Below are 15,367 nucleotides of genomic sequence, written 5' to 3'. Positions count from 1 at the left end.
CATTCATCATTTTTTTGTGTTTTGTAATCATTTTGTGCTATGGAGACCTCAGAAGTAATATCCATGAAAATGATTTAAAGGTTTTTAAATTAAGTAACTCTAGTAAAGGAAATGGAGACAGGTATAGAATGCCTCAGAACATCGACTGGGAGCAGCCGGCTCCAGACTCAACAATGTTTATTTCTGTCAAATCCAGAGAGAGGGGATACATTAGTGTGACCATGCTTCTGCTTAGGCTTGTTATGAGTTGAATTAAACCACTTGACTCTGATTTGTAATTTCCAACAGCTAATTAATCTTGGGTTCTTCAGGTGCCCCAGGCTGCTCTCCACTGGTTTGGGCTGCCCCGGTGATGTGCAGGTGTTTGGGTGATGAGGCAGAGCTGGGAAAAGCCTGAAGCCTCTTTTTCCACGAGGGCTGTGTTAGAGATCAGGCTCTTATTGCTTGCTCAGTCCCACTGTCTTGGCCTTAAACCTGACTGGAGTGTGGCTGACTCTGGTTGCTGTCACCCAACATCTGTTCTTCACCAGGTACTGTAGGGCTGCTTATTTTGGGGTTGAGAGCACTGCCCTGCCCTCCTTGCCAGCTCCTCTGCTTGGGTGGAGCATCCTTGGTTCTCTCTAATAATTGTATTTTCTCTGCTAGGGAGCTAAGCCCTTGAGTTTCTTATGCAAACCTCTTGCAGTTCTTCTCAGGGCTTTTTGACTTAACTTCTGTGTCTAGAGGCTTCCTCAGAGTTTCTAGGTTGAATTGCTGTGTAAAAAGATTAGGCTGTATTAATTCTGGGTGTAGGGGTTAATGTTCTTCACAGCTTGGTTTTCTGTGGAAATGAAGCTTAGGTAACATTTCTGGGTTTGTCAGATTTGTTTTTACTTTGTTGGATTCAGATTCGAAATGGGAAGTCTGACCTCAAAGCTAGCAAGCTCCTATAAATGTCGTGACAACTGTGAGCTGGGGTGAGGAAACAAGCCCCAGTTCATGTATATGAAAGGTACAACAGCCATGTTTTGAAAATTTGAGCTTCATTAGTTGTGCTGATTGTAGAGCTGGAGTATTCTGGTTGAGTGTGACCAGGTATGCAGTTAGTACCAGAAAGGCTGCAATTCTGTATTGTTTAGGGGATGGTAGGCTTTAATCAAAGAACCTGGTTGCTGTAATGATGATTCTGAGTTATTTTCTTCCTCTAGCTCTTAAAATCCTACATTTAAAAGCCTCAGAAATTCCCCATTACTATTTGCTTCTGATTCCTGCAGCTGCTTGGCTTAGTTTTGCATAGAATTTCTCCAGTTTAAACAAAAGAGATGCCACATTTCTGGTGGTGGGCCCAACAGCTGCTGTGGGTCTTGTGGAAAGAGGAGAGTCTCTGCCTTGACCTCGGTAGTATTGTCAGTGTATCCACACAGGTCTAGAACCACTTCATGTTATTTTTGCTGCTGTCACTGACTCAGATTGTAAATTTACTTTGCGTGATTACTTTTCCCTTCCCCTTACCTATAAAAATATAGATACCAGTTTGTAGCACTCATGTAAAATATTTGTAACTCATCTTGATACCCTTAGATGACAGGAATGCTTTATTTGAAGAATAAGATTACTTGTTTTTAATCCGTGAGTAATTAATTTTAAGGCTTTTTTAATAAATCTGTGATTGCTACAAGCAGAGAGTAATTTGACAAAACCAAACAGAGGGAGTGTGTGTGCAAAGGGACACAAAGAGTCAAGAAATAGCATGTAATTTAATATCTAAGCATATATATTTATGTGAAAACATTGAAGATCATTTTTGTTTCTATAATGTTTTTATGCCAATGGAACCTGTTAAACATCTTCCAGTGTTAACAGGTAACTTTCTAGATTGAAAGGTGGCAATTGTTTAGAGATAAGAAAGAGAAATAGTTGCACAAACCCTGCATTGTATGATTATAGGAACATTGCACACTAATTTCCTGTTGTCTTTTAGCCAAAAAACGGTTGCTAATCAAGTATGAATTGGATTTTTTATTTGTTTTAAATGCTTAAGTGAATTTCAGTTAATTAAGTTTTTCCTCAGGTGAGCATTTCAAACATGCAGAAGAGGTGTGTGCTAGGGGTAAAGAGGGGAGGAGAATAAAGGAGAAGTAGATACTTGCCACAGACCTTAAAAAACCTCACAATATTTTTATATTTATAAAAGACATAACCTGATAAGTTATGTTCTGTACAGCCATGCAAGAAAATACTGAAGGTGTTCTATAATTAAAAAGAGCATTTCAAGCATGTGGGTAGCGAAAAAGTCACAGAATTTCTCTACATATGCTGCAATGTAATTGGGGAAATTCACCTGCAATTAACAGGGTTGTTGATGATGCCAGAGAGAGTAGCTTGAGTAACTGAAAAGAAAAGAAGCACTGTTCCTTCTCCTTAAAATATGATATAAGCAGTGGTCTCTTGAGTGCATTAACAACAACAAAATCCAGAGCAGATCATAAAGGTGTCACTGGGGAGGGAAAAATTGGGTATTACAGATTCAGTAGTCTCAAAATTGAGCATTCAAAGAGGGTGCATTTTAACTTTCACCTAACAACTCCTTTATAGGTTTCCATAAGCCCTGTTGCACTGAAGATTTTAAGACCGTAGCAGGAAAAAGGAAACTGCCAGTCACAAAATCCCTGAAATAATGAATAGAAATATGTTTTTGCATTGTACCAGGGCCTGTTTATAATCTCCCATAGGAAACATGCCCTTCTGGCTGTATTTGTCTTTGTGGTCCTGCACAGGTGTCCCTTTTTATGTTTGGTTAGGGTTTTTTTTTCTTGTTGCACGTGTCAGGGTTTCTATTTGCTCGATGCAGCTGCAAGGAGTAGTGGCAGTCAGGTGGGCTTTCCTTGGAAAAGCAGTATTTTCATACACAAAGGGGAGCAGTTGTAGCAAGAACAACTCCTTCTCCTTCCCTGTTGGGAGCTGCAAAGCAAGACCTGTGGTTAGACACTGTCTTCTTTCCAGCTCTCCATTTGCTGGCAAAAGTGCAGGGCAGGGACTAATCCTCTTGGAATGCAGCCATTACCACTAAATAAGTATTAATTGCTGCATTCCAAGGGGATTAGCACAGTTGAACCCAATTATAGCAAATCGAAGCTGCACTGTAAGGCACTACAGTGCATTGAGATGCAGTGAAGCAGTGTAGGACTGTCAGTCTCCAGCATTTTATCAATAAAAATTGTGGGCTTATACACTATAAACAGCAGACCATTTCTTTTCACTGTCTTAGTCTGAGTGGCATGCCTGGCTGGAAGCTACAGCTTGCTCACCAGTGAAAATTGTTGCTTTTTTTAACACCCATTATCTTTGTGTGAACATCTCAGAAACGTTTTTAATACTTGTTGAGTTAATTATGGCACTGCAAGCGTCACTCCCTGCTGGACCAGGGGCAAGGCTCTGCAGTCTGTCTGGATTCTCACATCTCTGAAGTCGGCCAGCTCCTCCATCAGGTGATGTAGGAATTAATTTTGCCTGCAAGTGTTAACTGTATCAAATAGGCTTAGGAGAGCTCCTGATAACCGACCTGTTCTCAATCCCAGCAGTCTGCAGTGATGATTACAGGCATATCTCTGTGGTAGCAATACAGGAGCCAGAGGGCAGTGTGTAGTTATATATATTTTTTTAATCCTCAGCTTGACTGTGGTGTGGGTTTGTTTTTTTTTTTTTTTTTTTTTTTTTAGTTTTCATTTATTTCCTGTAAAACTGCAAACCCCGCTGCTTTTTTTTTTTTATAGTACAGTCAAAGCATAACCAGTAAGCGTGAAAAGGGAATGCTTCTGGGAATGAATCAGCCCCTTGCATTAGAGCTGTTCCAGGATTTTTTGTGTCCAGAGAAAGGATGGCATATGGATGCACAGAACCAGTTGAATGTATGCCTTGACTACTTTATGAAAGACCTTATCCTTACGGATAATGAGCTGCACCTTAACCAGCATTAAACACACTGAGTTGTACTTGGGGACCACTTCAGTTCCCTGACCCATTCTGTTTCAGGAACCACAGATCAAATATTACAGTCTTCCCAGTGCAGGTAATTCTTGAAAATGTACTTCCCTCCACCCATATGTTTAGATGAAGAGTCAAGTTTAGCTGAGAGCTTTTCTTAACACAGCAGGAAGGGTTTTATATTTCCGCTGTGGCCTTGTCTGTATTGAGAAGAATTGCTGCTGGTTCAGCTGAACGAGGGTTGGCATTCATTTCTAGTCCAGGGTTAACAAAGTCCTGACAATCTGACTGAAGTGAGTAAACTGAAACATCAGTATGGTTTAAACTGTTGGTAGAAGTGCATTTGCAACATTGGCCAATGCACAACGTGGGCAGGAGGTGCTGAAGTTTTTACAGTGCTGTGTAGCTCCTGGAGGTACAAAGACTAGAAAGGCTGAAAAGAAGGTGACACGCTAAACAAACCATTCCTCGTGGTAGAATTGCAAACCTTATGAACACTGAAAAACATTTTCCTAGAGAGGAGACCACTTCCCCTTTATCTTTTCCTCTACTGCTTGTCTGCATGTGATTTGCATCTCTCCCACACCACGCTTGTTGTGAGAATAATCTATAATACAAACATGAGTGCTCTTCTGTATACTTTGATTATATTTGGATAATGATAAGCTTGCCTTGGTTCAAAAGCTGAGGGATGGGGAGGTGGGAATTTCTAGGGGCACTGTCATGCAAAGCCTTTTTCCAACTCTACCCACTCTTCCAAGTGAAGTCCATATACTCAATTTCTCTGACCTTTCCCTATCTAGACATCAAAACACACTGGCCCAACTGCTGTTCTCCCAGTGTGCCTACTGTTGCTATTAATCTCTCTTTCTCACACAGCTCTTCATTTCTTTTCCTTACCTTTGGCCTCAGCTCTTTATTCAAAGTGATAATTTGCTGCCTTTCTGCCGGAGGGAGAAGCTATGATCAATAACAGGAGGAGACAGAGGTCAGTCGAATAGTGATGAGCAGTGCCATCTGCTTCTCTGGAAACACCGTTACCCAAAAATATCAATAACTAGGATGATATTTCAGCTTTTGGATAAGGCATCAGTGAGATTGAGGCAGCCAGCAGTGAGAGCAGGGGTCTTTTTTCTGCTCACTAATTCCTTGTTTCAGCCAATCTTCTGTCACACAGAGATGTGGACAGAAAAGGCTTTATCCAGCTTCCACTGGAATATAGAACATGTACCTGAGCACAGCCATTTCTGGGGCTAATGACACCTCGTTCAGGCTCAGTGCATGGCAGCTCTCCTGGGCTGTGCTCTGCTCTCTGCCTGGTGGTGTCAGAGCCCATCTCCAGCCTTTTCTTGGAGGTTTTGGGGTAGAAGAGCCACAAAGAAAACCCTTCCCAGGGCTGGGAGAGAGCAGAGACTCAGAAGCACTGCCTGGGTACCTCAGAAGGGGATGCTGCACTATTGCACCTGGTGCTACACTACTACTAGTGTCTAGTACTTTTGGTATTGACTGGCACAATATATAATTATTCAATTAAAGGAAAAGACAGTTTTTTCCATGTATTAGCCTTTATTACTCCAGACAGCAAGGTGAAGAATTTCTTCCAAGAACTTCAATTTACTTTGCCTTCAAAAGCCTTGCTTTTTGTGTGCACAATAACTCTCATCCCACCATATTTTAGGGAAACTTTTATCACCTGTTTCTGAACCTCCTGGGGATGCACATTCCTGTTTATTTTCTAATAATTACAGACAGGAGAAAAAAAAATTTGCATTGAGATGCTTGTACTTCCTCCCAGCCTGAGCTCTGATCCTCAAGTGCATTATTAGTATTACTGTTGTAAACATTAAACATTCAGTGATCTGTTGAGCCAGATGTATTTTGATGAGGCTGAACTTTAAGCCATTAGGTTAATCTAAGCTATGTTTTCAAGTTTTTCTAATTCACAGTTGTCTAAAGTGAGCTTTCTTTTATTAATTAAAAAGTGAAAATTTTTATTTGCCCGCACTCAAAAAGAGTACAATAATGTGAGATTTCTTGCAAAGCGGGAGTTAGAAATGAGATTTATATAGTTATGAGTTTAGACAACTATGTTGTTCAAAAGTGACTATAACTTAGAGTTTTAAATTTCTATTTATGCCCTGTGCTGCACACTGGGAATAGCTGCATAAACCCCTTTTTGAAGTCAGGTCAAATTTGATACCAGAAACAGAGACCAGCAGCCGCCGAGTGGGGATGATCTAGGAACCACCAGACAAAGTGGAAAAAAACCCCAACTCACTGAAAACCATCTTGCAGAGAGGAAGAGGATGAATAACAAAGGAAACCCCAAACATCAATACCAAGAAGGCAAACCCCAGCCCTCACTCGGAGGCTGTGAAGGCAGAGGAAGCCGGCAGGTGGACTCCGAAAGCCCTCATAGGAGGCGAGCCTCTTCCTGTGGCGGCCACACACCAGCACAGCCTGTGGAGGAGCTGCCTCTTCTTCTTCTCCTTCTTCTTCTTCCTCTCTCCCATCCCCAGCGCTGTCTGGCCTGGCAAGATGAAGTGGAGGAGGATCGCCATCCTTGCCAGCCTGCAGGCCCAGCTCCCAGCCACAGGTAAAGGCGGGCTTTGGGTTTGCGAGGGGTTCCTCTGAAGCTCTTTTGAGGAAAGGGTGCGGCGTTTCTGTGGTGGATTCGCCACCATTTTGGTCGCAGGCGGTGTCTGTGTGAGCACCTCAGCCATGTCTGCCCCCTCTGAAGGAGGAGAGGGACTTGCTGTGTTGAACTGGCCTGGGGTAAAGAGCCCCTCTGGAAGGATGGGAGGAGGGGCCCTTCTCCTACTGTTCAGCCACAGCTGAACAGTAACTAAACAAAGCTCTGAGGCCTCTCCTGGGCCGCTTTCCCTGCGATTCCAAAGGGGAGGTTTGAGGCAGTGATGGGAAAGTTGTCACTCGGAGTAACCTGCATGGGAGAGGCTTCTCATGGCGTTGGGCTGCGGGTTTGTGGCCCACAGCAGAGCCGGCAGGCGGGAAATGGGGCACAGGTGGTGACAAAAAGACAGAGCCCTTCCCCTCACGTCCCTGCCTTCTGCTCCTCTGCACCAGACCCAGCACAAAATGAAGTCATTTCTTCCTATGTTATTTATTTGCATGGTGCCCAGGCCTGGGCACCGAGCAGAGCAGCTTTGCTGTGTACAGATCTTCCAAATTCACGTTAAGTTTGAGAAGGAGGAGCTTACTTTTTAGGAGCATAGTAGATCAAAAGGGCAACAAAATTTACGTCTGGAAAAGGCCTCAGGCGAGGTCTGAATGTACTACAGGCCACATTTGAGCACGCATTAGAGCCAAATCCTCTGGAAGATTTCTTTCCCTCCATGAGTATCCTGGCTGTACTTAAACCCAGCCTCCTCAAGAGCTTGGGTGACTGCCACAGACATTTTTGTTAGAAAGTTTTCTGGGGATGAGAGGAGAGTTTTACTGCTTTCTAATGCTATGGAACCAGTCCTGGTGATTTGTGAGGTTTTTCTTTCAGGAGGGTTTTGAGGGAGGTTTTATGCTCTGTGGCAGGCTACGATTTGTGTTTGTCCTCCCTTCAGCCCCTGGGGCCTCTGTCACTTTCTGATACCCAAAAATGATCCTCTACTTTAGTATACTTCTCGTATTTTGTGCCTTGCTCTGTATCCACAGATGCATGTAAAGCTGCAAAAGTATGGAAGTTACTTTAAGTCAAAATCCATCTGCAAAACTGTCTTTTTACATTTCCTCCCTTTTAACCTGTCACACAATGTCTGTAGTTCAGGCTCCTATTTGTGCATTTTCAGCAGAAAAACTTTGAAAAATATGAGATGCAACTTGCAGAGGTCTCTGATGCAAAGCTCTTAGGGTGTTCACACTCACAAAGAATAAATGGTTCAAGTTTTGAACTGGATATTGTTGTCACTGATTTGGAGGTGGCTGCCTGTGGATTTCAGGGGAAGTATTTTTGATTGGATACCTGTAATAATTTCAAGTATAGAAGCATTTAGCCAACGAGTGTAGGTAAAATAGAAGAAATATCAATCACAACTTGTGGAATTGTTGCCACATTATGGATACCGAATAGTCAAAACCGAAAATGTAAGATCTGTCATGAATTTTGTTCAATGATGAGACCAAGCAGTTGGGTTTTTCAGCTCAGAGCTGTGAGCAGAAATATTTTGTTGCCTGGAGTGTTCTCAAGCTTTTCCAGAGTTCACTTCTAGAAGGATTTCTAGGGTAATGAACTTTTAATTTTTTCATGAAACAAGCTCAGACAGATTCAGTACAGGTTCAGTAAGCTGCATACCTCTTCACAGTGAGTTAATTTCACTTCACTATAAAGTGTTAGTGCTTATTCTTTAAAAGGGCAGCTGAAAGATGCCACCCAGATTAGCACTGAGGAACTTGCAAGGCTTTTCTTTTTGATCTTTGAGTTCTGAAGTAAATATATCAGGTATGAGGAAAAAAATGTTTTAAAGTAATTCTAGAGATGGGCCATGAATTCTGATGCAGACTTGGAATTTATTGACACCAAACTGCAAATTTCAGAATGCTCAAATTTGGCCTTTGAGCAGTTACAGAGGGAAGCATCTCACATTTTCAAATACACATTTATACATGGTACAGGTTTAATTTTCTTTATTTTCCCTCTTCAAAGGCACAGAAGTGCACATCTGGAAATCTAGCTGAGGTCCTCCTATAACGCCTCTGTTAAAAAGTCCATGAAAAGTAATAATTTTAATTCTGAGCAGATGACTTTGTTAGTCATGTTTTTTGTTGAGACAAGAATATTAGAAGACTCGTACCTGAATACCACAACTAAAATAGCAAAAACCTTCATACAGTTGGCACAGCCTTTGCTCAGAAGTATGACAGTATTTGATAGCAATAAAATAGTCCTGTGAGCAATACTGTAGAGTTGCCCCCCTATTTTTTTTAAGGCTGACAAGATGATGATTTGATTTATACAAACACGTGCTACATGCGCGTATGTAAATGCATGTGCAAGAATTTAAGAACAGCCCTCCCCTGTTCTACACTTCTATACGGAGACACTTTTCTCAGAATTGTCTATTAAATGGAACTGGACAGTGCCCCGTTTTTAGCTAACTCTGTGGAAACTACAGCAGTGTTGGTCTTAGCAGATGTTACTTGCACAACTCATTTCCACACTGTTTTTCTGCTCTGCATATCTCTATCTCTGGCCCGTTGGGCTGCCATGATGCCATCAGCTTTTTTTAGACAGGTAATAGGTCTTAGCATTAATTCTTTCCTTCCCTCTCATCAGATGATTTAGCTGCTCTGCAAATGACAAGATTTGTAAACCAGGAGTTGTTTACAAGTATATTCAGATATTTTTGATACCATCCCCGTGTCCTTATGCGCTGTCAAGTTCTCCGAGCTGCGTTCTTGTTACACCTAGGGGGAAAAAATTTAAAGGCTTAATTTTACATGTTTTATTTCTTTTATTTCTCCTGCCTGTTCACAATGATTCATTAATAATTCATGGAAAAAACCCTATGAACTGGCAGCATGGAACAAAATGTAGGCAATGTAGCCTTTCTTTGTGAAGGGACATTTGTCGAGCCCTTGCAGTGCTGTGTTCAATTCTGTAATGCTTGTTACAGAGTAAGTGCTTTCTAGCTTAACCCTTCCAAGCAGAATTCCTAATCAGTGAAGTAACAAATTAATGATCGCATTCCTTTTGGTTTTTTCATGTGCACTAGATGGGAAGAATATACAAAATACAGAAGGCTATCTGCAAAATATATTTATATTTTTCCTCTGTGTGTCCTTCTTAAGACCATGTGGATAAAAAGCCGAAGTGGAGTTAAAAAGGGAGGTTCACTAGCAGCTTAAAGGGACAAGAATTTGATGTGTAAATGAATGTTCATGTGAGGAATGTTTTTGACAACCATTTTCTGTTGTTCACACAGACTTTGAATGGTGACTAGCATGAGAAGTAAATTTTTTTTTTTCCTTGCATATTTACATTAGGAAATATGGGTAATTTCCGAACTATTTCCAAATTCTAACCAAATTCCCTTTCAAAAATAAAGAAAAAAAAAATTTTTTTTTTCACAATTGCAGACAACCATCGACTTCTCCTCCCCTTTTCTAGCTAATCATCTATCTGGGTGTCTATATTGTATGTACGCATTTATGATGCACCAGCTATTCTGGCAAGAAAAGAGAGGATATTTTTAGATGGCATGAATGGAAGATGCAACTTCTTAAAAATATTTAAAATGTGTATTCTGCTAAAGGTATTTACTTTCTCCGTGTGTGTGTGTTAAACTCATAAGCGTATTGTTGACTTTTCACTCTTCTGCTGACTTTGGTCAACAGATAAATTTAAGTTTCATCGCTGATTTTTGTAGTGTTAAGAGAACAATTTATGCTATTCTAAGTCTATGAGAAGATGAAATTTTGCAGATTTTTCTGATTTGTGATGTTGTCTAAGGTAATATTTGAGACTGAGAGTGAATATTTTTTTCTTAATTAACTTAAGCTCTGGTCCTTTAAGTATATAGTATTTTTAGCTTTTAAGTTATGACAGTCCAAAGCAAATTTTTGGTTTTTGTTTGGTTTTTTTTTTTCAGAAAAGCAATGAAAACATTTATCTCCACTCTGTCCTTTGATTTATAACTTCAAATGTAACAGATAAAATGTGCAGGCAAATGAAAATCTTGGTTTGCAGTTCTTCGATCCATTCACCCAAACACACAAGCCTTGGAAAACAGAAAAATACTTGTGTTCAGCCGCAGACAGTGGGTACATCCATCTTTGTGGAAGCTAGATTTTTTTCAGTCCTTTGCCAATATAACTATGAAAAATAGAAGTAGAAACCAACTAGTTTCTCAGCCTCAGAGGTCACAAGCACTGGTGTGTGCAAGTTCTGCTTAAGTGATAGAAGCCACCTCAATTTTTGAACCATGTAGATTGGAAATATTTAAAGTCCTACAAGTTCCCTAGGAATAAACCATCAACCTTTAGAAGCCCGTTGTGTATTTTGTTCTCAATCATTTATTATATATATATCTGTTAAGTCTTACAAGAACAGCAGCTCTGGACTTTTCCATCGTTCTGTGCTTTGGTATATGGCAGTATGTTAAATATGTGCTTGTGGAGCCTGAGGAAATGCCTGTACTATCTGGCCTATTTCTTTTGTGAGATCTATCCGTAGTGAAAACTTCACCTTTATCCTGACTCTGTCCGACTGGCAAACCATTCTTTTCAGTTTGTTGTATTTTTTAAGTGAAGGAGAATCCACAATGATAATACAATCCTCTGAAAACTCAGATAATGCGGAGTTGAAATATATACTGAATTAGAATTCAATGGAAGCTGACAGGGGAAAAAAATTGGAAAATTTTCAACAAATGATAGAATAAACAGCAGCAGAACACACTGAATAAGGCTAGAGGGTGGGCAGTTGTCAATACCTGTGGGCTATTTTGTTTTGTTTGGTTTTCTTAGGAAATCTCACGGTATATGATTTATCTGCAATTCAAGCTGCTGTCTTAGGTGAAAATCTTAACTTTCACCACAAATAAACTTTTCTAGTTTCCTGGTAACATTTTCTAGCTTGCAAGTTAACATTGAAATGCAAGCCTGCATGGCTCCAGAAAAAATAAAAGAGAAAACTAGCTATAGAATTGTCTTTTCTTTTTTTTTAAGGCAATTGCTATTTTTTGGGGGCGGTGATAACATGCTGCAATCCTCGTGGCTGCAAACACTAAAAATAGTTTCCTCGTGAAAAAGAAAAGCACATGAAACACTTTGACCCAGAGAACACTTGGAGAAGCTTTCCTAATACCCCTCCAAGTTTGTATAACAAAAATGTATTAATAGATTTTATTATTTACATCAGAGTAATGGTCTGAAACACTTTTCTAATAGGATAAGGTGCAGTACCCAGGAAATTAATGAGGGAATACTAATTTGGGTGGTGTTTTATTTCAAGTAAGTATATGCTGGGCATTGAATGAAGACTAACCTAACTAAAAATCCCTTTTCCTGGTTGTTCATCCAAATTTCATAGTGAGTTTCTTCCAGACAAGAGCATGGGCGTTTTGCATTAATTTCACTTAGAGTGTTGCTGTTGTCTGTGTGACAGCCAAACGTGAAATAAACAGAGCCAAATATTTATAAAAATGCTTCCCAGATATTTAACGCATCAGCGTGTGTTGTAAATCCATTCCCATTCCACATGGTGTGCATCTCCTCACAAAGCAAACTGAGACCTGGGGGAAACAGAACAGAAAAATCTCCAGGTGCTGACCACTGGATGGGTGGGAGCAAATCGGGGCTCGTTATGTGAGCATGTGGATTTTGGAGCAGGACTCAAACTAATGAGGTACTTTGTTTTCAAAACATTTATTTTGAATTAATTCATCTAGAAATTCAGCTCAAACAAAAATTGAACATCCAGTATTTTACTTCTGAGCAGATCAGTCTGAAGTAAGAGTTTGGTCTAGGCTGATAATGTCACTTTTTAAATACTCTCAGCAAACTCAACTTCCTAATGGTGGATATTGTGCATGCCTAGGTATCAAATATTCATTTTGTCACTCAGAAATAGCTGAAACTTTTAAACTACTGCTTAAAAAAAAAAGAAAATTGGATTCCCTGAGAGCTGGGATCTTGCGGCTCACAATTAATACAGCAGAATTTTAAACCTTTGCAAAGGAAAATTGTGGTGCGTATCATAATTTTTGAGACATAAAATAAAATTGCTGCACATTTGGTAATTTCTTCACTTTTATATCAGCAAGCTTCAGTCAGGGAACCCCACATCAAGTCTTTGGGAGCAGAAATTATTTCTGTTTTTATCCACTCTATGTTGTTGCCATTTATGTAGTTTCCCATCCAGCCATGTGAAGCCAGCTCCAGGAAAGAAAGTGTTACTGGAGTTTGGAGTCCTCACCCTCTCCTTCTTTCTCATGGACCTTTTTCTCTCCATGATGCAGATTTGTATAATGCCATCACTTTGGGCTTTAATGTAAGTAAAGTAATTTCAGCAGCACTATGTGCACGCATGCAGGTGCATTTATGGAGATGGCAAAAATAGAATAAGTCTTACAAGTTGGATTAATAATCATCCTCTAAGGGAAGGAGAATGGGATACAGACAGAGATGAATACTATATTGTTGGTATCTGGTAAAAAAAAAATTCTACCTAAAGACAGTTTCTAAGAAGCAAACAAATAATTCTTGTGAATTACTACAAGAATGGTTGCTCTGTTCATAAAATGTCATCCATCTATCAAATTAGAATCTTTAGATAGTTTTTGGAAGAATGCTGTTTAAATTCTATGTATTTCTTTCTAACAACTTGCTGCTAATGTTCAGGATTCATTTGTTGTTTTATGTTGTTTTATGATTTTTTGCCTAGAGGTAAAATACCTGAGTTAGTGTCCAGAGGGGAACTCATTCTGAAAGTCTAAGTCATGGACTAGAAACTCTTAAGGCAATTTGTAATAAAAAAATTTTCAAGAAAAGTATAGGGAGGCAGTGCTGTATGAAGTAATGCAAGCGTACTTTTTTGATTTTTTTTGTTATGACTTTTAATTTTCATATTTCTCAGAAATGAAAAAACTTCTTGCTATTAATATTGGTTCAGCACTTAATAGTCTGTTGGAATTTGAAGAGTTACAAATGCAATGCAACCAAAGTAACCCATGTGACAATTAACTGGAGGCTTACACGAGGGAAGGATTTTTTCCTACTTATTTATCAGTCACATCTTCATTACTAAAGGGCTTCTGGTTCTTTCAGTCTCTTTCAGGACATGTAAATTCTCTGCCTAAATTTTTTGAGGGGTTTCTCTGATGAGTGATATGGAAGAACGAAATATTTGCAGGTGGTAATCTCAAAGAGAATTTGTGAAAACAAATGAGAAAACCTTTCAGAGAAGGGAAGGGAAATCACTACACCCCTTCACTTATTGCCTAATTTTTAACTTCTTGAAACTATTGATCTTTTAAATGTAAAGCTGAGTGTTCATGTGTTATGAGCATAACTATAGCCAGCAAGCCAGAGAAGATAAACAAGGTTAACCCATCTGGATTTCAAGCAGAAAGTCAAACACCATTCCAGTTACTTAGAAAAAATGAGCTTCTTATATTTGTCCAGAAAGGCTTCCTAGAATTTTGCCACTCAGAATACACATCTAAAAAGGAAAGAAAATAATATCTCTAAAATCTCTTGGATAAAATTAGTTTTAATTATGCTTTCAGTAGGACCCATTCTCATTTTCATTGGGGCAGGGAGGTGGTGGAAGCTTTGCCTACCCACACCCCGTGTTCTAGATGGGCAGAGTGGTGCAGGGAGTGCAGATTCCCATGGCACAGAGCTGCATCCTGCTCCATGTGGATCAGGCCCAGATGGGTGGCCGTTCACTGCTGATGAGTTGTAAAATGCTCTGATCTGAAAGCCCAAACCATCCCCAATTTTGGCAGATGGCCCCTGTTTTCTGCTGAAAAATCAGGCTCAGTACAGTTTGCTGACAATCCATATTTCTTTTTCTCCAGAAAATTATTCCTCATTTTATTGGAAATAGCACAACATTTTCTATTTTCTGCTTTTTTTTTTTTTATACAGCAAGTTTGCAAGAGAGAGTAATGTTTTTGAGGCTCTCTTGTTGTGATCTAAAGTTCTGATGAAGAATGTTTGTAACTTCAGAATTATGATCTGCTCCCAAAAGTTTGGAAAGAACTACAGATCTTCAAGAGTTTTGCTTTTCTTTTTCCAAAGTGGTTTACCTAAAACATAATTAAATATTCAATGTTGTGCCTACTGGGGTCATTAATTGACTTTTTTTTTTTATTTCCAAAATGTGATCCATTCTGATCACATCTCCAAGTGTTTCTCCTTGGCTCAAACGTTTAAAAAACCCAATATTCTCTTACAAAATTACTTCTTTCTAGAAGAAGCAGCTTTAATTTATCTAGTTTTGAATTCTCTCTTAAATTTCAGATGTCTCTAGTATTAATGTGAACTAGGCAGAAGTATTATTTTCCCTCTCCTCTTCATGCAACTAAAGTAATCTCATTTTTCCTAATAACTCAGATGTTATTTCACTACTTGACTCAAACCCCAGCTACACTACAATGCATTTGTTGCTGCTGTTAGCTATGTCTCTCCTGATGGAAAAGCAGCACTGCTTATTTTCAGGCTAGAGACAATTTTTTTTCTTCTTTTTATAACTCTCTTAAAGAAGTTACAGATATGAACCTTCAGCCCTATCTTGTGGTAACATCTTTTCCAAAGTGTTTTTCTCTGATTTTATCTTTCTCAGCTGCAAAGAAGTAGCTAACAAGTTTGCCCCCTTTCTCTCTTGCTCTTACTTTTACATCCTGAGCCAAATGTTTATTTGTTAGACATAATGGTTGTAGTACAAATA

General features: G+C 39.5%; 1 protein-coding gene across 2 annotated transcripts in view; it reads left to right on the top strand.

The window, feature by feature from the left end:
• Window positions 1-338: 338 nt before the first annotated feature.
• The window catches only part of CD247 (CD247 molecule), a 53,984-nt gene continuing 38,955 nt past the window's right edge, over window positions 339-15,367 (top strand). The window contains exons 1-2 of one of the 2 annotated variants that reach the window (XM_064411060.1): window positions 339-530; window positions 6,259-6,559. In XM_064411060.1, coding sequence (XP_064267130.1) covers window positions 6,502-6,559 — 58 coding nt within the window. In that variant the 5' untranslated portion in view covers window positions 339-530; window positions 6,259-6,501. The remainder of the gene's footprint in view (window positions 531-6,258; window positions 6,560-15,367) is intronic. The other variant, XM_064411068.1, reaches the window with a different exon arrangement.

Source organism: Passer domesticus, chromosome 2 (assembly GCF_036417665.1).
Source record: "Passer domesticus isolate bPasDom1 chromosome 2, bPasDom1.hap1, whole genome shotgun sequence".
NCBI lineage: Eukaryota > Metazoa > Chordata > Aves > Passeriformes > Passeridae > Passer > Passer domesticus.
This window is presented reverse-complemented; position numbering and strand designations above follow the sequence as displayed.